Source organism: Melanerpes formicivorus, unplaced genomic scaffold (assembly GCF_026170545.1).
Source record: "Melanerpes formicivorus ecotype bairdi unplaced genomic scaffold, bMelFor1.0.p_v2 SCAF_7, whole genome shotgun sequence".
Taxonomy (NCBI): domain Eukaryota; kingdom Metazoa; phylum Chordata; class Aves; order Piciformes; family Picidae; genus Melanerpes; species Melanerpes formicivorus.
This window is the reverse complement of record NW_027142359.1, coordinates 18,565,269-18,591,323: the sequence shown is the minus strand read 5'-3', so window position 1 is coordinate 18,591,323 and position 26,055 is coordinate 18,565,269. Positions and strand designations below refer to the sequence as shown.

General features: G+C 38.8%; 2 protein-coding genes across 10 annotated transcripts in view; one reads left to right on the top strand and one right to left on the bottom strand.

Moving 5' to 3' along the window:
* BCAR3 (BCAR3 adaptor protein, NSP family member) overlaps positions 1-8,991 on the top strand; it is a 93,778-nt gene extending 84,787 nt beyond the window's left edge. For all 6 annotated transcript variants that reach the window (XM_068141284.1, XM_068141285.1, XM_068141287.1 and 3 more), the window contains 6 exons: positions 577-1,217; positions 4,361-4,476; positions 5,304-5,475; positions 5,661-5,784; positions 6,158-6,361; positions 7,169-8,991. In XM_068141284.1, coding sequence (XP_067997385.1) covers positions 577-1,217; positions 4,361-4,476; positions 5,304-5,475; positions 5,661-5,784; positions 6,158-6,361; positions 7,169-7,356 — 1,445 coding nt within the window. In that variant the 3' untranslated portion in view covers positions 7,357-8,991. The remainder of the gene's footprint in view (positions 1-576; positions 1,218-4,360; positions 4,477-5,303; positions 5,476-5,660; positions 5,785-6,157; positions 6,362-7,168) is intronic.
* FNBP1L (formin binding protein 1 like) overlaps positions 8,533-26,055 on the bottom strand; it is a 46,470-nt gene continuing 28,947 nt past the window's right edge. For 2 of the 4 annotated variants that reach the window (XM_068141291.1, XM_068141292.1), the window contains exons 6-14: positions 24,946-25,050; positions 24,269-24,397; positions 22,935-23,081; positions 21,952-22,155; positions 14,259-14,368; positions 13,556-13,688; positions 13,011-13,105; positions 12,369-12,517; positions 8,533-12,002 (exon numbers count right to left, since the gene is read on the bottom strand). In XM_068141291.1, coding sequence (XP_067997392.1) covers positions 11,824-12,002; positions 12,369-12,517; positions 13,011-13,105; positions 13,556-13,688; positions 14,259-14,368; positions 21,952-22,155; positions 22,935-23,081; positions 24,269-24,397; positions 24,946-25,050 — 1,251 coding nt within the window. In that variant the 3' untranslated portion in view covers positions 8,533-11,823. Of the gene's footprint in view, positions 12,003-12,368; positions 12,518-13,010; positions 13,106-13,555; positions 13,689-14,258; positions 14,369-16,151; positions 16,167-19,569; positions 19,729-21,951; positions 22,156-22,934; positions 23,082-24,268; positions 24,398-24,945; positions 25,051-26,055 lie in introns of all 4 variants that reach the window. The other 2 variants (XM_068141294.1, XM_068141293.1) reach the window with 2 other exon arrangements.

Genomic DNA, 26,055 nt, shown 5'->3' with positions numbered 1-26,055 from the left:
ATATGCAGCAAGTACAGGATGAAGCATAAATACACAGAACATAGATGTATTTCTTGAGCTCTTCAAAGAAGCCACTGTTTAGTTAAAAGGATTTTTAGTATCCCTGAAATGTATTCCTTCCATACCTTATTAGCAGGTTCTGGCTTGAATTTGGGAAGCTTTTCTTTCATCTCAAACTTGTCATTCTCAGAAATGACTCATCTTTCATGTGGTGTGGCTGAAAGTTCCCATTTTTATAGGCTAGATCGGGTTACAAAGAAACCTCCTATTGCAAGCCATGGAGACTATCCAGCTCTGACAGTATAGCCTATGTATACAGCAGGGACTGGAGTTACTGTCAGCATTACCACAGAATAATGTTATGGTACAGCTGTTCTGTTTGGGATTTTGGGAGGATCAGCCAGTGAACAGAATTTGCTGGCTAGCTAATTCCTCAATATAATTTCACATAGGTTTTTGTTAGCAAATGACTGACACATGACAATATTTTCCTCAGGAAACAGCATTAAGAGTTGAAACCTGGGACAGGCATCAGGAATTGTCTGTTTTGACCTAAAATACCATTTTCCTTTGCAGGTTTAGGACATCCATCTCGATTACCTGAAGCAGATACAAACTCCTGTCCAAGCTCTCCTGCATTTCGAACAGGCAGTGAACCATCTCTAAGCCCCACAGTTGTTCAGAGAGTCACATCAGAGTCACAAGTAGGGGAAGCTCTAAGAGGATCAGACAGTCAGCTCTGTCCGAAGCCTCCAGCTAAACCCAGCAAAGCTCTCCTGATGAAACCCCTAGATTCTCCTTTGGCTTCATACAGTGCAGAAGGTCACTATTGTAAACTGAGCCCTACCAGAGATTCTGCATCAACAAAACAACATTTATGTCAGAAAAATAGCTATGTGGAACATCTGACACTAAAGGAGGGAGGAACACACTCATTCAGGAACTCTGAAACAAGCTATTTGATCCTGGAAGATGACCTTACAGGGAACTCTGCAGATCCTTTAGAAGCTTCAGCTGAGATGGCAGAAGACGACAGCATCTTTTCTGCACCAGTTTTTGAGACAGTGTCTAGTTTTAAACCAAATGATTTTGAATCCAAACTACTTCCTCCTGAAAACAAGCCACTGGAAACATCAATGTTAAGAAGAGTCAAGGAGCTGTTCAATAACAACAATCCAAAGATTATTGCCCAGCATATTCTCAGAATGGACTGCAAGGTAAAAAAAATAAATCATTTGCTTTATGTTGTGCCAGTTTATGTTTTCTAAAAGAACTGACTTGAAGAGATTAATGGTTAAACAAAAGTATTGGCTTGCCCACAGGCATTTTTTTTACCTTTTGAAGAACAAGAACGTTAACAAACCCTTTGGATTAATGGTAACCCACCATCCTTGACTTTAGACTCAGCTTCTCAGTCTTCCATACATCTTTTCCATCTCCTATCAGATGCTGTATATCTGTGATTCAGCCTTTCTAATATACTGGAAGAATAGCTCTCTGTGCTGTAAACCATGTAGAAGAAGCTACCTGTGACAGGAAATAGCTAGTTAGATTGCAAGGGCAAACAGGAGACAGGTATGACCTGGTTGCCTCCTGTTGGCCATAATACAAGACATTAAATGGAACTAAATGGCCTGCATCAGAAATAGTGCGACCAGCAGGAGCAGAGAAGTCATTCTGCCCCTGTACTCAGCACTGGTTAGGCCACACCTTGAGTACTGTGTCCAGTTCTGGGCCCCTCAGTTTAAGAAGGACATTGAGACTCTTGAACGTGTCCAGGCTGGTGAGAGGCCTTGAGCACAAGCCCTATGAGGAGAGGCTGAGGGAGCTGGGATTGTTTAGCCTGGAGAAGAGGAGGCTCAGGGGAGACCTTATTGCTCTCTACAACTACCTGAAGGGAACCAGCACCAGAACAAGAGGACACAGTCTCAAGCTGCACCAAGGGAAATTTAGGCTTGAGGTGAGGAGAAAGTTCTTCACAGAGAGAATTGTTAGCCATTGGAACAGGCTGCCCAGGGAGGTGGTGGAGTCAACATCCCTGGAGGTGTTCAAGAGGGGACTGGACGTGGCACTTGGTGCCATGGTTTAGTAGTCATGAGGTGTTGGGTGACAGGTTGGACTTGATGATCCCTGAGGCCTTTTCCAACCGTATTGATTCTATGATTCTAAATATATTCAGAGTTCTAAATCTAACTGCTCTTCTGATCTCTGCCATAGAGTGGGATAGGTGGTGTTGGAAAACAGCTATCAAGACCTGCATTTCTTTCATGTTAGACAACTGTATTGCTAGTAGAACTGTTTAGAGATATGCAAACCCAGAAAGAACTATTTTTCACAATATTGATTGTTTTGTTTCAGCTTTCAAGGCTTGGAGATCAGCTGTTGGGTCAGAAATATGGAAAGATAGAAGTCATCTCCTTACAAGGTGATGACTGCGTAATAGAAGAAATGTAACTACAGCTGAATCTGTACCACTTTGCTTGGACAATTAATTAAGTACTGTACCTGCCACAGAGCAGCCACAGGAATCAAGTGTTGTGGTCTTACTGGGTTCTGGTTGGTTGGTTGTTAAGAGCAGCCTGAGAAGCAACACATAGCACTTCTTACTGGGCAACTCCATTGCAGACGAGAAAGGAAGTGGGAAGGGTGGTGCCCCAGAAAAATCATATCTGTAGCACTCTGATAGTGCTGCTACAGAATCACAGCATAGCACTGGGAAGGGGGCAGTTCACTGGATGAGTGGATGAGTGCCTGCCAGCTGCTGAGTTCCTGCCAACAGCAAACACAGCTTCTCTCTCCAGTAGCAGTGCTGGCCACTGCTGAGACTTTGTGGAGACATTGTGACTCAGAAAAAACTCAGCTGTACAGCTGCTTGGTCTTTTCAGAAGTGATAGATTGTGGCTTCCTTACTATAGTCCTAAGAGTAGTAACAGCATCCTCTAACATTTTAATTGTCAAGTTCACCCTCAACCTAGCAAAAATAACCTTTTCTCATTAGAGTATGTTGTTTGAAGGCATAGGATATGCACACCTTAGAGAAGTAGTATGGTTTGTTACATATATGTGTGTTCATGTAGTATTTAATTTGTTCCTTATTGGTCTCATTTTCAATTCTATAGATCTTGGAATGGGGCCAAGGAAACTGGCCTGCTGGAAGTGTGGGAGTCTGTCCAAATAATTAAGTCACTGGAGTGTTTCATAGAAAGTTTTGGCTTTTGGAGCAGGAATGGTAACTAGCTAGGACGGGCAGAGAAGCCTGTTTTACCTTCATCTGACAATGCAGAGAGCCAGTGGCTGCCATTCATTTGTAATTTGTTGCGTACTACGGTGCTGATAAGAACTGCATGATACAGTGAACTTGGCATGTCAACTGGGCCACCATAAATGCCTTGTACTGAGATATGTGATAAGGCTGAAATTCACAGGTCTTCTCTTGTGGCATCAGTTTGCCATTTAAATAATGGCATGTCTAAAAATCAAAGCACCCCCCCTATGGTAAGTGATGGAGCAAGTATCTGCCCGAGAGGGCTTTTGCGACCAAGGAGTGGCAATCGCTGTTACCTCCACCAGCTTCATGACGCTGGCCTCTAGAAGTGAAATGAATCGAATGCTACATTTTGTACCAGTGAGGCTTAGGTGGCCCAGATTGCTTTCATCATAACCAAGCAAGCCTGCTAAGAGGTGTATCAGGAACTAGCAGCCAGATGGGTTTATAAACCAATCTGTCACGATACAGATCATGAACCAGCAGATGATCTCCCATTATCATGGTAGTGTAGTTTTGCTTAGAATTAGCATATATGTTACTGCTATGACCAGTAGCCAATACTGTGTGCTTAAAAAGCAAAGACAAATCGGTGAAGGTGTCAGCTTTCACATACCAGCTTCACTAGGCAGTCAAGATTCAGTGCCCTCCTTATAGTCCTTTTACTAACAAACCCTTGTGAGGAGCCTGTGGTGTAAGCAGTTGTCTTTTTGGAGATGAAGGCAAAGAAGATGTAACACTTCTTTAAAGCCAAAGAGCAGTGCCACCCAGACAAGGATCAGGCCAACCGAACACCACATTTCCTGGAGCTTGCATGTGAAAAGCACAGAAGTTTGATAAAACATTTTGGTCACACTTGTTTTCTGATGGCTGAATCATGCAAAAAAAAAAAAAAAAAAGATGTTATTGGTCTTTTCTGTGCAAGGCATCAGATGTGCTCAAGTTAACATTTTTCCTCAGATGACTGTATTCTAATGTTGCAGGCTGTGCACTCAGCTCTATGTGCCCTGCACTAATCTGCAGGAATTGTGTGTGGCCAAGGGTTTTGTTTGAAGCTAGTTTCAAAACTCATGCACCCATTTTTGTCCTTGACAGGTGGCGAGGATACTAGAAGTCTCTGAGGAGATGAGGAGGATTATGGGAGTGAACTCTGGTCTTGAATTGATTACCTTGCCTTATGGACATCAACTGCGCCTTGACCTGATTGAAAGGTAAATGTTCCTATTGCTCATTAGCAGGGCAGATAGCAAGAAGATCAGAGCATTGCTACATTGTACTCCACATTTTCTCAAAGAATGCCCTTCTGCCCCTTTTCTGAATTCCTGGGTACAGAAGAAATTTAGGGAGATGGCCTGTAACTTCTTGTTTGCATAGAAAAAGTTCTTTGAGGTCATGGGGCAACTCCCTTCTTTGTAATAATGGGAACAGGGAATTGTATTGAAGGCAGAGGCCTGAGAGCTGCTGAACACTCCCAGCTCTCCTTTAAGACCTCAGGTAAATGAAAGTTCAGGGGACTTACAATCTATCTGAGGAGGTGTTTGAGAAAAGCTTGAAGGTAGTAGCTTTTTCAGGAAGTAACACAGTAAAAAATGATCAGAGAAGCTTTCTGTGAAACCTCTGCATAAGTTAAGAGAGGGAAATTAGGCCCTTCTCTCGCTGATCTAGTTTTTTCTGCATCTGTGTTACAGATTTCAGTAGTTGGGTTGCTGAAATTTCTGGGGAAGCTCCTAGGATTTGAGCGTAGAGGACAAAGGGGATTGTGGCAGTTCTTCAAAAATTGTTGATCCATTCATTGCTTGAGCAGAATTTTGTACTGGTAGTATCTTTGGTGCAAAGCCAATGTGTATTTATGTGTGTGTATGTATGTGTAACATGTAACAGAGTTACTGCTGTTGATACAAAGACGTTGGTAAGGCTAAGTTTGCTGGGTACACCAACATACTGAAAAAGCCTTTGAATTGTCCTCTCTAAACATGTACAGCATACTGTGTTATTCTTTAGTAATTTGTAGTAGTAGTATAAATTGTTTCACTTACAGGCACAATACCATGGCAATAGGAATAGCTGTGGATATCTTGGGTTGCACAGGAAATCTACAAGATAGAGCAGCAACATTAAACAGGATCATCCAAGTCGCAGTGGAGCTGAAGGACTCACTAGGGGATCTGTATGCATTTTCTGCCATAATGAAAGCACTGGAAATGCCACAGGTAAAATTCTGTTTCTCTCTGTTCCAAAACACGGGGTTGCTTAATGTTTATGTAATTGAATGTATGCATGTATGTTTTTAAGACTAAAGAACTCATCGGAACAGAAAGTTTGTTACCACCAGAGTACCTTTCCTGCAAATCCCTATGGAGTCAATAATGGGCATTCTCTATTTTTGTATGAACAGGTCACTAGGCTGGAACAGACCTGGACCTCTCTGAGACATCATTACACCCAGACTGCCATTATGTATGAAAAACAGCTGAAGCCATTTAGGAAAGCTTTGCATGAAGGACAAGATGAGTGGAATAGTGAGTACAAGGGACACTGGTTTCTACTTTGTCCTTTAACTCTCTCACTACTGGTTTCCTGCAATAGGGATTGAGGCAGCTGCTGTTGTGATAGCTGTGCATCCAGTGTTTAGATGACTGTGTGGACTTGTATAATGCAGTGTAAAGACAATGAAATAAGAGGCAACAGTCTCCCAAACAAACATTGGTGGGTGCTTGTGTTTATGTAACCATGCAGGATTTAACATTTCTGCCCAAACCCACACTCTCCCTCTTTGTGGAGCAGAAACTGAAAAGAATATTGCAGTTACAAAACCTGACCTGCTACAGGAGGAAGACATTACCTGCTACAGCAGGTCTGACTATGTGATTTGTTTGTTACTCTCTATCCCAGAGACTCTACAGAACAATATAACAGTGCCACTGCTAATGCCTCTCATTACCTTGATGGAGCGACAAGCTGTTGTGTTTGAAGGCATGGACCTGTGGGAAAGCAGTGACCAAAGCTGTGAAATAATGCTCAGGCACTTGGCTACAGCTCGTCAGATAGCACAGAACGCAGAAATGTACAGCTTGACTGCGGAACGGATGCTGGAAGGTAGGCAGCACTGGTGGGAGAAATGCTCCACAGCAACAAAACGTGAGAGATAAGGGCTCTTGCCTATGTGCCACTACAAAGTCAGTGCAAGAAATTTTTCTCCTCTTTCATGGGAGCAGGGACAGTAGCAAATGTCCTGCAGGAAGCTCAGTTTGAGGGCAACATCAATACCATTTAGAGGCTCTGGGGTAGGTCTCCAGTAAGCAGAAGAGCAGAGCATACATTTTTTGCTAAACATACTCAAAAGTTCTCAAGACATAATAGGCTGACTCTCCCAGGAACTGAAGTATAGTAAGGACTGAGGACAACTTCCTGTCTTCTGTAGTTTAAAATTCCTACTCTGAATTTTTTTCCCCAAATAAAACACCACCCATCATAACATTCCTTACAGCAGCACAAGAATAAGCACTGAGATCAGGATGCCTCACATCCAGAAAGCAGCAACACATTAACAATGTGACTTTGTATCTTAAACGTGCAGTAAAAAAAGCTAAGGGAGCGGGGAGAAATAGAACTATTTCTGGGGGCAGCAAGTACACATCAGTAATTATGTTTAAGGTCAGACTATGACAATTCTAGACCTTTAGAAGTGAGCAAAGGCTAGCTACCTTTAGAGTCATTTGTGTGCTGTGAAAATGGCACAGACTTGAAAGGATTTTGACTGTTTCACTAGTTTGTTAAATTCATTGTGCAGACAGATCCCAGCAGACTGAAGCTTGTCTTATTTGGAGGGAATACAGTTTAAAAGCCATTCCTTCTGAGTAACTTGCCTGATGGTGATACTGTGGGATTCTTTTTATTTCCTAGGTTTCCAACCAGATGAAGAGATGAGTGAAATCTTCAAGACAGAATTTCAAATGAGATTGCTCTGGGGCAGCAAAGGAGCACAAGTTAATCAAAATGAAAGATACGAGAAATTCAGCCAGATTTTAACTGCACTTTCACGAAAGCTGGAACCTCCTGCACTGAAGCTGGTGGAACAATTAAGTATCTAAGAGTCTGTAAACACTGTTTAAATTATATACTTGAAATAACCTTAACGGGTTTTTGGCAACTTGACACTGCACAAACTTCTTGCATTTCACGGGAAGTTTAGAACTTTTAACTGCACACTTGTTTTGAAACTACTGATTTCTAAACAAATTATTTATTTGTTGTATCGCCAAGTCATCTAATGATCCCTGTAAGCAGTTAGGTTATCTCTGTAAGATAGTCTGACAGCTTTTTGCATTTCCCCCGAGCTGTGATGCTTTATAATGCCTAGGAGTAAGGGCGCTGGCATCTTGATATTAAATTGAAGCAAACAGTGTAAATAAAAGGATAGATCAAGTATGTGACATTGCAGAGGATTTGTTGTATAATATTCCTTTAATGAATATTAATGAATATTAAACTATTGTACATAGAATTGTGAATTAAAGTATATCTTTATGCAAAATAATTTGCTTATTTCCAGATCACAGAGATTATCAGAAAGGCTCAAATATCACTGCACCTATGAAAGTAGAAAATCAGTTGTGTATGTGTTGGGACAACTTCTTTTGTGTGTTTTCTTTTTTTGTGTAAGACAGCAACCGTAGTACTTCGGCTTTTGCTGGAGCCTGCACAACAGCAACGCGGCCAGGAATGAATGATGAACTGGCAAGAACAAACAATCCAGATAATTAAAATGCTTTCAGATATGAGTAAATGTGGGTGTATGTATACATTAAACTTGCTTCATTTACTGAGGTGAATCACTTTGGTAAGTAGTTTGGTTTTGTTTTCCTTCTGGGATGAAGGCAAAGCACAAGCTGTTAGAACTTTTCACAGGGAATCAGGGTGAATGACATTTTGTAGAGTGCTTCTGCAGCAGCTTCCACTTTGTCACATAGAGAACTGGTGTATAAGCTTTCTGAAACTGTATCAGTTTATCAACAAAAATATGGTTAGGGCTGCATGTGCTCATTGCCAGTAAGCCTGTTTCTGGAATGAAATATTATTTACAGCATTTGCAAGTATCTGAATATGCTAACTACAAAATCAGCCCCAACACCGTATGAACTGTTCCCACCCCCTTGTACAGTCCGAGCAGAGGCTCTACCTCTGAGGTAGAGGTACCACGTGAGGTTACAGACCTTATGCTGAAAGTATCCCTGGCAATCTTAACAGAAGAAAAATAGGGAAGCTAATTACTTAGACCATGAAAACGTTTTTTTATTCCATGAAAATATTCTCAACAGAGAACACTATTTTTAAACAAAGCATTTAACATTTAGGAAATCAACATGTGCACAAGAAAGGATTAAAAATGACTGGAAAAGGTAAGATTCTTTAAGACAACTCACGTTTGGAATTTCAGAATAAGTGATTTATAACTAGCTGTGCAAGTACAAATGGTTTTTTGCTATGTTTAATAACCCTCATACAAGTTGCACTATCCCTCATGAAAACAACCTGCCTCCAAAGGAAGCAAATCCTGGTTTTAGAAAAACAAACAGTAGCGTGAAAAGAACATTTAGTCCTTTACCAGGAAGTGTTATTACTGACCTGCAAGGCTATTAGCCAGGCAAACCACAGACCCTTTAGCAGAAACTACACAAATCACATTTCCTCCTTTTCTCTAACTTTAAAATTAAAAAAACCAAAAACCCACTAGCTTTAAAAAGAAAAACAAAAAACCACCCAAAACCCCCAACAAACCACCCAAAACCCCCAAACCCCAAAAACTACCTAAGTAGTTTTGTCAGTATCGAGTAATGTCACATTATTATATAAATAACCCTGTATACAAGCTCCAAAAATCTAAACTTCAGAGTTTAATAGCCCCCATAATACACTAGGTCAAGCTGTGTAATAGTGGTATACATAACAAAAGGAATAAACCTCTACACAAGTCACTCAGATTCAGTCTTACTGGTAGTACAGTTCCTAATAACACTGAAATTAAAAAGAATCCAGCACTGCTGCATCCAAATATTGCTTCAGACCCAGAAAAACAGGATGTTTCAGTGATGATGTCATTTCCCCAAACAGCAGGCGGCTGGCTTGACAAGCTTGCTTTGATACAAGTATCCCTTCCCCCAACATCTCTAGTCTAATTCCTATCGCCCTAATAAATCAGGTATGATCTATTCATAGAACCACAAATGGGAGGCAAGACGACAAAGCAATAGGGGCACTGCAGACAACTATATTTACACATATAAACATATCCAAATTTCAATTGTTTACAAGTAAAAGTGCACATAGATCATTATGAAGTATCACTCAAATTTCAACTGGTCCATACAATGAAGCATCACCTGGAAATGGACTAGCGCTGCAGTAATTAGAACTGGAACTTCATAGTGAAAAACTAAAAGACAGTTTCCATAAAAATCTTTTAAAAAAATATTAAAGTCAACTGAAGAGATAGACATTTCAATGTATAAAATTCATGATGCACCATGTATCCAGTAAAGTACAGCTCTAGAAAACACCTACCGTGGCTACCTCAGCAGCTGCAGCACTGTGGAAAGAGCTGAGACACAAAGCCCTTTATGGGATACTGTCAGTGGTAGTGTTGGCAAACAACAGATTTAGGCACTCTAGTTTAAGGCAGCATTTGAATGGCAAGTGGTTGACTTCTCAGAGAACAGTCATTAGCTTGCAGTGGTGAATCTCTCTGGTGGTGTTCCAGGTTTTCAGTGCTCACAACAGGTTACTGAAGTGCTGAAGATGGACCACACTTCTAGGAGTTTCTCTTGATTGCATTGTAGGCTAGAGCTGAGATGTGTCATTTCCCCAAATCAACAGAAATAGATTGTGGTCTCTTATCAGTTATGCCAAAAACTGGAATGTAATGATGGTTGCAGTGGTATAGTTATAGCAGCATACATGGATACTGGGATGAAACTCTAGCACTGAAGATGTTTAAATAAAATTATTTGTTACAAAGTAAGACAAGCAATGATGGCAAAGTGTTATGCTAACATGCCTGACTGTCCCTAGGCATGCAGGAGGAGGTTAATGATGAGCATGGAGGTGGCACAGGCAGACTGGTAACTGACATAGCTAGATGATTGCCAATTAGAATGGGTTGACAAAGAGCATAATTGAGATAACCAAAACATAGCACAAGCTAAAGTGTAAGCTTAAAGTATAGGTTGTGCTCAGGAAAACCTAGGACAATGAAGAGAAAGGAATTTTAGGAGCAGTAGCCTTTTTACTCCGATAATGGAACTCTCTTTCTGCACAAATGAAAGAATTTGTAATACATCCTTACCTATATGTATGGAGATGCTAAGATGTTAGTGACTAAATGTATGTCTGCATGCATTCATGCAACTAGCTTTTCCCCTTGGGCTTCCCAGTCTAGTACCCCACCCCCCCACACCCCCCCAGCAGCTGCATGTAACCTCCTTCAAGATCTCGCCCATTTTCTCAGAAACCCGCTTCAGGAACCTGCAGTCCAAGAGGAAAAAGAAAAGAACAAAGTTACTGAAGGCCTTTAGAAGACAGAGAAGCGTGCTCAGTTCTAACAGGCCGTTCTCAGTGGCTATACATTAGCCTTGTACTTAATTCCATGAACTCTTAGTAGAAGTACAAGCCACAGCTTTTATGTAAGCTTTTTTTCTTCTAGCAATCAAGTAGTGCAATGCCGTTTCCAGTCCTCAGTGACATAATGGTGAGGGGAATTACTGTACATTTAAGACCTTGATTTCAATCTAAACATGATTCAGTTCAAAGACCAGCACAGATGAACAACAAAATCATTCCCTTTTCAGGAGAAGTTTCAGTAAGACATCAAGCATTAGGTGTAGTCTCCGTTTGTTTGTTCAAGGTATCTAGGGTTAAAAGACTAAAGCTGTGTCCAATACGCAATGTTCTACATCACGAGTACTGAAAAGGAAGGCAAGAGGCAGGTCAGTGGACTTTCTGTCCTTAATCGTGGGTTTTTTTTTCCTGAGTATTTTTGTTGTGCTTTCAGAATGAGAAAACATTTTCCTGTTTAAGAAGTGAAAGCTGCCAAATATTTGCTAAGGAAGGAAATTAATAATTTTCAGTAATTGAATTGTTAGTTATTACAGGAAAACCCCTCTGTCTCAAACATATAGTGTAAGTCATAAAAGTGGGAACAGTAAATCTTAAAGAGAATTTTAAAACCAAGTAACTTGTTAGCTCTCTATGAATAAACAAAATATTCTAGGGAGCAAACATGAATCCCAATCTTTTTTGGTTCAATAGATGAATTGGATTTAGTGCTTTGTAAAGCAGGAACAGTAGATCAGTTAAAGCAGAAGACATTGGTCAAAATTACAGACCAGAGTAAGATGCTTTATTTAATATGGTCATCTACCAAAAACCTATAGCAAACTCACATTGCAAACAACAGATCATTGCTGATTTCTGGTATTCTGCTTTCCATGAAACTGTGTAAAACCTACTATTTTCCACTATTTTCCCTAGGGAATGTACAACTGAAAGCTGCCAGTTTATTGTTAGATATAGGTTACTGCACCTTTGCTGTTTTTCTCTAGCGTTACATCTATATATGATGTTGGCACATAGCCTTCCTCTCCGTTATGTCTTCGAGCTCTTGTCCATCCATCTCCTTTGTCCTCCTCAATAATGTACAAAATTTCCCCTTCTTTCATTGCTAGAGTGCCTTCATTGTGACCTGAGAAAAACAAGAGGCAAAGAAGTTTTTCAATATTCAGGCAGAATTTCAAATAATTTCCCCAGGGAGTATCTTCCAGATGATATAAACAGGAGGAACCAAAAATCTGCACCAGAGAACATATGGTCAAACAGGTTTGCAGACAAAAACCCAGACCAATTTCTGAGGCTGACTATTTGCCAATAGTTGTGCTAACATTTATCTTAAAACAGTACAGAATTACTCCTCATGAATTAAAGAAATGTATAAAATATTTCCACTGACCCTGTAAGCAACTACTTGCTCACTTACTTTACCTGTCATCTCTATTGACAAATAATCCATGCCTTACAGTCAAGGAATCACAGTGCACGTTGTTAACCTTACCATCAAATGGATATATTGCCTTGCAGTGTCCTATAGCTGGTAATGGATCATCATCTTCAAACTCATCATCAAACTCATTTGGATGTGCATGCTGCTGTGCTGGGCCTCGAACTTCCTGATTTGCATCATCCGTGTAACTCCCTTCAGGGCTGTAATGCAATGACTGGAGTGTGAGGACTCAAGAGTTTTTAGCTCTAGAACTTGCAACATACATGCATCAGACAAAGGCCAGACCATGGGAATCGCTCTGGGAATCCCTGTTAGCATGGTTTATATTTACTGCTGGAGGTGATCCTTCTGAAAACACTGATTTAACAAAGGCTGGGACTGAATTCGGCTATAAAACCAAACAAATGTGACATACATGTCTCCATGGAACATGGAAAACTGGTGAGCCTTATTCAGTGGAGTCAGAGAGCTTTAAAAGGCATTGCTATTTAATGAGTGTTTTGATTAGAGACACTGTTTTTTATGGTACCATAATGTCATGAAGCGCCCTCTAGGATTCAGAACTCAAGATTTTCCTTCAGAAAGACATAAACTTTCGCAGGATAAGTGACAACCATTGCCTACCATTTAACTATCAAACAGAAGTACTGATTCTAGCATAAGACAAAAAAGTAATAGAGACAGAATAGCGACCTCTCTCTGCCCTGTGTTACAAGGTGGTTGATGTCACTGCTGTGCCGCCTGTCGCTTCTGGCTGCTACTTTACCTTCAACTTCAGAAAGCCAGGCCTTGGGGAAAAAAAGACAGACAAATAGTTGTGTCAAAGAGAACTCGATGCCAAATCAGCAAATACTAGTTAAAACAGGCACTTAACTGCAAACAGTTTACTTGTCAGTACACAGCCACAAAAAGATGGCCTTCACATGTGAATGATTACTTCACACGAAGCATGAACCTATTCCTCATAGAAGCATCAAGGTTGAAAAAAAGACTTCTAAGATTGAGTCCATGCTTAACTTACAGTCTGTAACAGTCTTAAAGGAAAAAAGTCTTTAACCACATGAATTTCAGAATACCGAATACAGGAACTCAACCATGGTTTAGCTGATTCGATGGCGTTGGGTGATAGGTTGGACTTGATGATCTTGAAGATCTTTTCTAACCTGGTTAATTCTGTATTCTGCAAACATGATTTTACCACTCATTCGTATTTCCAAGGAACTGTTGTAGAGTCTAACCTCATTCTTGTGTATTTCCATCCGAAGACGGTCCATGTTGCTCATAGTCTCAGTTAACTTGGGTTGCAAACTGCCTGGATCACCCATCTGGGGATTTTTTTCATAAACATCCTTCATCTTGATGAGGGCATCTCTAAAAACATAGAAAACCCAACAGTAATTACAAAAATGGCATATATCAGTACTGATCCCCATTAAAGCTAAAATAGTGTTTATGTGCAGAGACCATGACCCACAACATGAGGAACTCCTGGACCCCAAGCCCCATGATGCATATCTTTTTCCCATTCTGTCATTTTAAAAGCACTTTCCAGCCTCTCCTTGTGTTCTGCACAAGCACACCAGGACTTCAACTGCCAACTCTTCTCTATCTAGCCTCCATACAGTTTCCCATATTGTTAGTATGCACCATTTCCTAAACATGAACATTTTCTTAATGCACTGAGTTGCAGCACTGTGGCTCAACAGAGATAGGCATTGGTTTACTTATGTGTGCATTTCCTATGCAACATTAGGATCAAGATGTGTATTACAGCGAAGAAGGAAGCAACACTAACAGAACCTACATGCAATAAACCATGAACTACACTATGTTTGCAGTAGCATGGACTAGTATATTCCCTCCTGGCTTCTGAGCACTGTTGACTGTGGTAGAGGACTTTGAAAGATAGAGAGAACCATTACAAAACAAAATTGCATTCACTTTTGGTCTGTTTCCTTCTGTAGTTCTCTGTTAAGTTCATCAATTCTCTGTTGCAGTTTCTTGCGTCTTTGTTCTGGAGGGAGATGGCTGAAGTCTTCTAGTGCAGGGCCCTGCAAGCAGAATTATTATTAAACAAGTAACAAGCACTTATCTGGAGAGCTGCACTGACACACACGGACAGTGCTCACTGGAAGCAGGATGGCCCTTCTTAACATATCAACGTGTTCTTGCTGACAGATCCTAGTCCCTCATTCAAGGTTCTTTCTGCCTTCTCTAACAGTTGGCTCACAGAGGTAATTTCAAATGATACTTATTTTTGTGAAAAGCCAAGGCATGTACCTCTTACTATATCCACTGCATTTAAAGCAGATTTCAAAAGGACAGAATTAATTACTACAGGGTAATTTCAGTCAGAACAAAAACATAAAATGGGTAATAGTATGTATAGAATTGATTCTTTCTTTCAAGTGTTTGTGTTGTATGGCAATCAGGATGCTATCAAAATACTGTATTTTGGATCTTCATTCCAAAGTACTATTTCTGGAAATTCATCAATCTTGCTAGAAAACATCAAAAAGTATTGATGCATTTTGACCTCAAGCAAGACTAGTTCATAGAGCATGTATGTAGAAAGCATTTGCATATCAAAAATTCAACTTAAATTTCTTAATCCGGATCAAAAGTTCAGTTAGTCCTAGTCACTAAAAAAAACCCCAAATTATGTTTCAGGGAAGGAAAAGCTCCTCTTTCCAAACTTATTTATTCACTACAGCTTAAGACTACCTGTTGTTATGAGCCCAAACCTGCAAGATTTGTTTGCAAACTTATGCTAAGATTATCAACAGGATTGAAGGACTTGGGTCTGCAAAGCAAGGCAAGATAGTTTTGCGGATCTTGTGAGTTTGTTGTGTAAACTCTCCCCTCAGGGTGACAGACACTGACACTGTTAACATAAAGTTAAGTTACATTGTGTCCTAGTTGCCTAAAAAAGTTGGGTTTAGCACAAGAAACCCACTTGTTCTAACAGTAACTCTCCATAGAGGCTAGTCAGACTGGAAAACACTTCTGTCAAGAAGAAACTTGACTGTTGACACAAGCAACCTTAGGGTCAGGTGCCAAGCTTTTAGCACCCTCTCTTAAGATCTTGTCCCTCAACTTCTTGCTTCTTTTGCACTGTATCACTATCTGACTGCATCTTAAAAAGGGAATATAAGACGCCATAAAAGGCAGGAGACTAAAACAAGATATGATATGTCTCTTTCTAGAAGGGAAAAAAAGGAATTAAAATCTTTCAGGTGCTTTTACACACTGTAAAGAAAGAAGACAACAATCAAATTCTCTGTACCATTCTTCTTTAGAGGTCAGTTTAAACCAGAATATGCTGCAGCAATAATCAAAACAGAAATATTTTTGTGGACTTCTACTGATTTATTCTGCAGAACAACAATATTAAGGTGTGGTTTTCAGTTAATAACAGCTTTTGTAATGTGAGGCATAAGAGATACACTTTCCTGCAATTTCTCTGTTCAGAGGAGTGGATTTTGCAGTATTCAGTATTTCTCCTTTACACAAGATTTACAATATTTTTGTGTATTTATTTTAATGTGTCTTTAACAATTTTCCTGACAAAGAGAAACCACCAGTATTTCAATCACCAACTCGTGAATACTGATGAACCCTAAAATTCCAAAATCAGTTTTAGTTGCAGCCAGATTACTATCTAATTATCTTACATTAAGCAGGGATGATTGAGAAGACTGCGCGTATGAGTGGGAAATCTGAAGATGTAATTCAGCACCTGACTTAAAGCACTTATGATATGGAAACACTTTCAAAGATTACTTCCATGCTGTCTAGCAGAAGTACAGCAGACAGATCAGCACACGGGCTTACCGTCTTCACCGACCACTGCTCAGTTCAGTTGAAAGCAGAAAGAAAGGGGAAATTATTCACATGCAATGACCACTTACAAAAATTATTAATGTCTAAAAAGATATCTTCAATATATTACTTGAGGATTGTAACACCCCCCCCTTTTTCTATGAGCACAAATAAAGCCAAATGCAATAACCAGAGATGCACTTCTGCTTTAAGAAGTCTGCATTAAAAAGTTTACAAAGCGATAGCGGGTAGTTTAACTTACAAAGTTCTAAACATCACTACAATTCAAAAGTAGTTTAATGAAGGTTTTTGACTAATATGCTGAAGAACTTCTGTTGTAGGAGAAGAAACACACACACAGCCAACACTGCACAAAATAGCAGAACTTGATGATGATGAGGGACTGGCCAGCCATATGCAAATCATTTAATTATAGCTATCAATCCACTACCCTCACTTTTACAAGTGTAAGTTTTAGACTGTTTTTGCTTTATTATCACAGTAGAACTACAATACACAAAGATCTTTTTCATGTTCAGAAGTTAGTAATTTTACTTTCTGAAATCTTGAGTAATTGCTGCTATCCTAGAAATGTTTCAGTCCAGATAAAGATGTTGAAAGAGTTAAGAGTTTATCCTTAAGGAAGCAAACAAAACATGGGATGCCACAGCATTTGGAAGAGCTACCATTCTTTCCATGACTTTGGACAATCCTTTCCAGAGAAGGGCCAAACAACTTAAACATCTATACCTGACCATTTATGACCCTGAGCAATTGTTAAGGCTGTCAACTGGGGTACACATACGACATCAGAATCTCCAGCATGAGGAAAGTAAACACCTGCACTGAACCTCAATGAATTCCAAAGACAACACGGCTGCAAACTAAACTCCTTGTTCAACATTAGACAGAGTCTTCTACAAAAACACATACACATAAGATCTACATATCACTGTTGAGAGTGCATCTATCATAGAATGTCAGGTTAGAAGGGACCTCAAGCATTATCTGATCTAACCTTTTTTGGCAGAAACACAGCCCAGAAAGGATGGCCCAGCACCCTGTCCAGCTACATCTTAAGTCTCCAACGTTGTGGAATCCACCACCTTCCTTGGGGACATTATTCCAACGTCTGATTGTCCCCACTGTGAAAAAATTTCCTCTTGTGTCTAATCAGAATCTCCCCAGGAGTAACTTGTACCCATTACCCCTCATCTTTTCCATGGTATTCCTTGTGAAAAGGGAGTCTCCATCTTTTTTGTAGCCACCCTTTAAACCCTGGGACATGTACATGTATTAAGTGGCACTAAGCAAAGACCTCTCATAACCACTATCTGGAAGTGTTAAGCTTTCAAAGGATTAACAAGCAGCACACAATAGCAGCACTGATAAAGCAAGTTGCACTTGCTTACACTTAAAGACTTTGTCCAATAACCTTTTATGCAGCTACTGTTTGCTTCTTTTGCTATACATCACAACAGGCAAATCTAATGCATGAAGCACAAAACGAGGGCAGTCTGGTTTTGTGATCTCCAGTGCCTTGAGGGAAATCTTGTACAGGACACGCTAAAACAAAATCACCAGTGTGCTTCCTGTCTGGTGTACTCCAGCTCGTGGATACATCTCGGTAGAAGCAGAAGCAAATTAAGTAGCATTCAGTAGTTCTGCATGTCAGTACCACTGGACAACATTTAGCAGAGACAAAATGTGAAAAACAACTAACAGTTATTAAGCCCTGAATCAAGATATATTACAAATACAATACTGATCAATGAGATTTAAAAAAAATCTGTTAGAATTACAATTTACATTTTAGTTGAAAAGGCACTTACTACATGAGAATGTGGTGTCTGTTAAAATGCTTGCCAGGAATGTCAAAATATATAAATTCTAAAGATTTACAGAGATTAATTATTTAATACTGTGTGGTATTAATCCAGATTTGTAGGATAGGGGCATACTATTCTATGTTAATTCGTTCACTTTTACAAGAAGAACAATTAAATGTAAGAATTAAGAAAAAAGATACCACTTTACATGAGCATTCTGTGTTGCTTCAGTAAGGTTCTAGAACTACCAATATTATGAGATGTTCATTTGTAGACCAGGAGCCAATGCATTTAATGATAATTGAAAGGATGTGTAACCAAGACATTGCCATTTCAACAGCTAGCTAGTCCAGTTAGTTCCTCACTAAGTACTGAAGAAGGAACACAATTTTCTTGACCAGAACTAAGTATGATGTAAGTGACTCAGATGGGAAAAGGAGAAACTGTCTTTCACAAAATACTTAGAGGACCACCACGATTTTCTAACCATAGAATTGGAAAAATCTAACCAGAAACAGTATTTCCAAGATATCTTGGGGCCTGAAATAAAACTTTAACTCATGCTGTGACATCTTCAGTGTACAACTCACTGTATTTCAAAATGACAGTAATGGAGCTTCTAAACCCTAACTTTACTGGGATGCAGCATTGTCTCCACATTATGTCAGTAGCAGTCAACCATCCCTGAAGCACTTAAAACACTAAGGCAATATTGCTTTCAAGTATCACCAAATCATGACTACGTAATCAAATGCATCATATTCTGTCATTACTTGGATCAGCAGGTGTCACAAAAATATACATACAGTGGGCAGCCTATGCTTTGCTGAGATTTAACAATAAAGTGCCAGTACATTTATCACTAGCACCATAAACGTTATGAGGAAACCACTTAAGATTTTCCTGTTGTTGACTTCCAAACGAATTCTGTTTGCAGAATAAGCACTACAAATTAGAGGCACTATAAACTGGTAACTCTCAGAACAACGTATTTGGTAGTGATTTCTCACTATTTTTACTGACAAGACCCTTGGACAAACAAGAACCATTTACTAATCAGCAAATGCATCAAAATGTAATCTTCCAAAAATCAGTGGTTTTGGAATCTGCAAGCAACATGTGCTGTAGCATTTGCACACAAAAGAAATTAATGTCTCCCTTCCTGGTTCAGTGACATAATCAAGTACTGTTATTTCAATTAAAAGCAAGTAAGACATCTGACCTGTTGTCTATTTTCTGTGGTGATATACCCAATGATAAATTACTGCAAAAATACATTACATGATGGTAGGAAAACATTTGTGAATGTGAACAACAATGAAGAAAAGTATCAAACGCATGCTGAGCACCCTCTTTATAACACCTTCCTCTCAGGCACAAGTATTTGGAATGTGGTGAAGACCATTTCCATTTTGTTTTACTTTTAACCTGTTGGTAACTTCAGTATAACATGAAACAAAGTATCCTAACAGTGACCTATTGCTGAAGTGTTACTTTGAACAAAGTAAGCCTTATAATGAGGGTGAAGAGCATTACAAAAGCCACATCACAAACACACTGTTCATAGCCCATCATGCATTTGAACTTGTTATCAAACTTACCCCTCTTTTGAGGCTTCTGAAAGAAGGAATTCTGGGCTTCCCTGTTTTTATGTCACTCATGCAATAATGCACTGGTTCAATGGAGAATATGGGATACTGGGACCCATTAGGAGTACTGGATGTATATAAACTAGTAGGGGTTAGGGGTGGGGATTGTGGCTAATGTGGAAATAAAGAAAGCAATAAATAAGCCAAATGTTCAAAGTGATTTTTAAAATGAAAATTCTGTCTTACAAAAATAGAATTTCCATCCAACACAGAAACAGCTTGTAACATTCCAGACACATTTACACTACAACTGCATTGATTTTTAAAGGTTTCTGACAGGAATTGATCGTCAGTTAAAGGTTGGTGCAGAGAATGAAGGAACATATAAAAAAGCTCCAGACTCAACACTTCCAACAGATGCCTGATTTTTGTCTCAAACAGGAAGTTCTGCTTTGCCCAGCTCTAGTTACAGCCATTCTCGAAGCTTCTGCATTCCTGCTCATTGTTTTTTCCTACATTTTGATGTACCCTACCCAGTAAACAAAACCAGAACTACTGGGTACCATCTATGAAGAATGAGAAACAGAAATTATGCTCCAGCTCTGTAGTCAAGCTGGGCTGACATGATGGCTGCACGGCATTCTTATTATCACCAGAGCTTTCTCCCTTTCCTTTTTGCAAATTTCTTCTCAGTTTTTCTCTCTCAGACCTCTGGTACTTTTTCTCAATCCAACCTTTGTGTACAATTTCCTCTGCAGCACAACTCATTGGTTTTCCAAAAAAATTTTGTGTCTTTAACTACATCCAAATTAGGTAAATGCATATCTGGAAGTCAAGACCAGACACAGTTTCAGCTAAATGAATGATCAAAGGCTACCATGAATTCTCTGGGTACAATAATTAGCATGTTTTTTATATTAGCTAATTTAAGCATATATTTTAAAACTCATAAATAGTATCTGGAATTAAATTTGTATTTCCTGGTAACAATTCTGCTCTCAGGTGCTGTAGATGGCCCCTCCATCCTTTCCCAAAACAGCTGAAAAAACAAAGGGACATAATCTTCCATTTCCTCCAGGTCCTCAAGGAAGAAATACATGCAGTATGTACACGTGTATATCTGTGATTCTGTACAGGAAACAGTAAGGCTGACTCTCTAAATGCTACATACAAAGTGAACAAACTGGGGAGAATAAAGAGTAGGGAAAGTGCTGTCAGCTTTCTTCAGCCCTCATCAAGTTACTTCTTATAACTACAGTAAATGCCAAGGTCCAGACTAAACCAATACAGATTTTCATAGCTTCCCTCTCCAAAATCCTTGGAAAGATGTTTTGCTGTCAAACTGGTAAGCATGATCCAATTACAGAACAGACTGACTCTCACTCACCTCTGCAGCCAAATGCAACAAATACACTAATGCATGAATGCATTCGAACTATCATCAATCATTAATTATACAATCCATTTTCACTTTGTAACACAGCTGCAGATCAGTAATACACTGAAGAAGAATGAGCTATATCCTTTCTGTAAAGATCTGTTTTCTTGGAATCCTATTAAGTGGAAAATAAATCCTACTACTTACAAGCTCTAAGAATAGTTTCCCATAATAAATGGCAGAAACTAACTTGGAGCATTAAAATAAACTCACAGAAACTTGTAGGAATAATTAAAATTACTCACTGATACACTCTGGTATTAAATGAAGACCTAGCATAACATTTAAATATGTATATGCTTCATTGTCCACTTACATAGCTAATGCATGCATTGTACTATGCATGGGGCACAGGAACTGTTAACTGAAACTCAAGTAATTTCTCTGCTTTACATTTTTTTTGAATAAGGAATATTTTTCCTTATTTCATGTTAGTATTTCTTCTGGGCCAATACCTGTGTGGATCTTCAAACATATGCTTTAGTACTGAGGTAGACAAACCTCAGAAAGTTTTCAAAATTAGCAGCAGACATAAAACTATGTAACATCTCCATATACAGACAGCAAGAAATTGCAGCATTTAGGAAGGGGTTCTGAAGTCTGCCCAATTCCAAAGCGTATTCTTCCCTCCCCTTATTTTTACATGCAAAATTATCTATCCCTTTTTCTATGCAACTGCAGAGAGTCTTTACGGAAACTTTGACATGGGAAGATACTGCTATCAAATAATTATTTGAAACATTCCCAGACACAAATCTTCCCCCACGGAGAACTTGATTTGTAATATGGTAGTATCCAAACCTAATCAAACCTTCAGATCTACTTCTACTTATGCAGATTTTAAAAGGCAGTGGTAGGCAAGGGGAGAGTTATTTTAATGTAAAAAAAATCACTGCTTCCATGCACTCTAGGCCTTCACATTTTCATTTTACAAATAGTAATTTCTTAATTGTTACCTTTGGCTTCTTTCCAAATAGCCACAGCTTTCCTTTAGCCTTTCCCACTGTAGTTTTTGAATCATTTCTCATTCCTTCCTGCTTTGGTGTACTGATGGTTCCATCAGAGATAGTTCGGTAAATATTCTGGCTGTAATCTTCAAATGGAAAATCTCCAGGAGGTTCAAAACCGGATTTGAAGCAGTCTATCACTAGCTGAGAGTCCTAAACATAGGACATTAAGGAGTTTAAAAAACAAACCAAGCAAATCCATCAAGAAGCAGAGATAAATAAACAGAGACATACATTTTCCCTTCATTTGAAGAGATGCACAGATAGGAAAGAGAGCTCAGAATTCATGCTTTTGGATAGATCAAGTTAAAGATCTGTTCCTTTTTTCTCAGCAGTATTACCATGAGCATAAACCAAAGCACACCCCACGATTTAGAATCCAGCAAATAAACTTGTGATAACCCTTGGTGTATAAAACAGGACATGCTATAAGGCCAACTACTCCTTCTAATCCTTCAACATCAGCACTGACATGACAATAACATTAACAAACTAGATGTAGTATGATGTTACAGACAATAACCTGTATTTAGAAGGAATAAGTGCCAGGAGCTGCAATCAAACGAGACACAAACCGATACTTTGTTAATGGAACACACTGAGATTAATGCTACACACTGCAGAAAATACCAACCACACTGGTATTCTAGGATGTTTCAGGACAAACAAAACATTATGTCCCAAGTCACATACAGTGAGAAACTGTCAAAGACCTTCTGATCACAAGAAAGCAATAAACCAGGAACAGAACAGAGACTGAAAGTGGAAGTGACCATTTAGGCTAAAACTGAAGTCACAACACTTCTGAAGCAGACAAACATTTGACAACAGAAAGATAGACGTCTGGGGTAAGTCTGCCTTTCTCCTTTCCACAGCTTCCATATCAGTTAAATTGCACAGGCACATTTAACAAGTCACTCAATTCTACTTACTCTGTGTTCATCAACAGATTTCGCTGCTAGGATCATCCCTTCTAAACATTTAGAGATTATCGGAATAACCTTGCGCTCGGAGTCAGCAAAGCCTTTGTAACATTCGCTGAGTTTGATAGTCCTCCTTTCATCCATTTCTTGAAGTTGCTGCAAGCACAAAGCAAGATAAAATAAACTTTTTGTGTGCAGATTTTTTGTCCCACAATCCCAATGTATTCCAATACTGTGGTCACCACCATAGTGCAGAATTGCTGTGCTTTCCCAGTGCTTTTATTTGCTTAATAAAGCAAATTTAATAAATCTAGCCTTTCCCGACACAGACTTAAGATGCCCAAAAAAGGAATCATGAAGTTGATATGCTTTACATCATTTTTGAAAATAAAAGGACTGGATTTTCTTTTCCTTGTTCTTTTTTAAAGCATGGGTACAGTGTCTACAGCCAACTACTTAGTTTAAAATATTTATTTTATGCAGAAATGAAAACTACAGTAAAGAAATCAGACTCATTTCTGCATCTCCTCTCTCCTAGTTCCAAATAATTTCTCTGGCGATAAAGATCTCTATCTTGCTTTTAGTTTTATACTTTCCAATAAATATCAAGGAAATGATAAAAATGTACTCCCAAGAGACAGCAGGACTAGGCCTCTCGACTCTTACTGGAGATTTCAAAAAAACCTAAGTAATATTTTACCATAATAACAGATTTTTGCCCTAGAGAAATAAAGGGAGTAAACCAAAACCCTGGTCCAAGCTACAAAGAGGATCAAACGGTTTCTCCTGGGAGTTGACTACAATTCTTCCATTAGTGTGCTAATGCCAGATCTACTGCAGTGCTGTTAACAGTTTAAATATTACAACATTCTTCAATAAGCCAAGTGGTGGTGGTGGGGAAGTACTTCTGCCTTCAATTCACCTAGTTCATACCTGTACATGAGATACATTAAACCACACAGTCACAATGAGCTATAGGCTCTCCTTCATCTCTCAAAGCATTTACACACTTAAGTGTCAGAACTAGTGACCAAACCTTGTTAGAATGATTGTTTTAGTTTTCTCTCACCCAGATGTCTAAAATGCTTATGTTGCCACACCTCTTCATCAATACTTACAGTTTATAAAATACAGACTGTGTAAATATTTTCTCCACAGAAAATGTAAGATACTATTTTCATTAAAAGTCTAAGCACAATGACTGTATCAAGATTATGCTGACTTCTTGATAAAATTATCCACTAAAATAAAATTAAGTTTCAAGTTTTAAAATCTTAGTCTGTAAAATCTCTTTAAAATCTGCCTTAGAAGATCAGATGTATTTTCTCTGTTAATTATTTTACCTTATAAATCTGAGGAATGACAATGTAGTAGTGTTTGTGCTGTTCTCCATTAAAATTCTGTAGTTGTGCAGCATACTCATTTTTGTTTTCATCAGCCATATGTGTGCGCAGGTTTAACTGTTGCTTAGCCTAGCAGGAAAGACTCATTAGTTCAAACATGTCTCGTTCTTTTCAATGACTTACAGCACTATTTTGATTTATTTTACCAGCTAGGCAAAAAAACCCCAACTAATCACAACTAATCAAAACTGACAGTCTTATAACTGAAATAAAACGAATGTGAGACTTGATACATACCAATGGTCTACAGACACAATTTGTTCTATATACAGAGAGAAGTCCCTTTGCCACATTGCTTAAATGTATGTTGTAAAAATCATGGAAGTGACTGAACACATACGTATCATACACACATATGATATGAACACATACATATGATACTCAATAGCAAGCCTGCCAGTTTAAGGAAGATAGTCATCATCTCAAGAGCACCATTTTAACACTAACGAAAATATGCTCCCTCTCTGTGCTGTCATATATTTTATGGCAACTTTGATTTTGCACATTAAAAAAAAGTGCATTTTATTCACAATTTACACACTCAGTAGTGACAATAAACACGTAAATAAAATATTGTTTACAATAGAGAGTAAAGAAATAAATGGCGCCACTCTCACCTTCTCGACGTCAGCCTTGGTCGCATTAGTGTCGTTGTCCAGTCTTTCGTAGCTTTGCTGTGCCTTCTCTGCTTCTCTGCATTCTCTCTCGAATTTCTTTTTGCTCTACAAAAGCCACAACTTACTGTGACCACTACTCCATTTGGGAGTTACAATACAGTATTTCTGAATTCCAAATATCAAAGCTCCTAGTTAACTATCTTACATTCACTAGGTACCTTTAAATAAAGGCATTTTTCACACAGCAATCAAGTCTCACCCTGAAGCACTAGCAAGGAAACAACTGCAGGTTTGCTACAAAAACCAAAAGAATTAAAGATCCACAGGTAATTATAAAGAAACGAGCCCACTTTCTAGACTGACTTCAATAACCTAAATAAAAGCTAGGGGCCAGAAAACTTAAATCTGGACTTGTAAGAATAAAATTTTCAAGTTCCCTTCTACCAATTAATTGAATAAATTCAACTACCTTATTTTGAAGGTAGTCTGAAAGACTTGTCTATGTTATAAGATCTTAACACATCCGTCCAGTATCATCAGTATTCATATAAACTAGCCTAGCTGTAAGCAGCACAGACAGCAGGATTCGATCTACTTGATCTTCAAATTATCCAGCTGTTGTCAAGACAAGCCTGTAGGAAAATCTGCATCTCAAAAAGTTAGTATCTCTAGAGATAGATTAGTAAAGGAGATTGTGTGTGTGAGCACTGCTCTCCTGATTCAGTGGAATTGAAGGTAGTTGAGGTTAACATGTCCATTAAAGGCTATATGCATTTGAAAGACTCACTTTGCATTTAAGTAAATACAGTAGACTGCATCACAACTGTTTGAGCTGAAGTGTGGGAATTATCTTGGTGAAGGGTGATAGCATGTAAAAACTACCACACTGATCTTCTCGTGATGACTTAAACTGTTTGATATGATACTGAAACAAGACACTGATTATCTGGGTCCACAACAATAAAATAGAAATTCAGCTCTCCAGTATTGCTTCATGATAATCTGGACCAATGATATAATAGATTTCTATGACCAGCCAGCATATTAGAATGCATCTTCAGAACACCTGGTTGAATTTTACATTTTCTCATCTACAAATCAAAGTCTCTC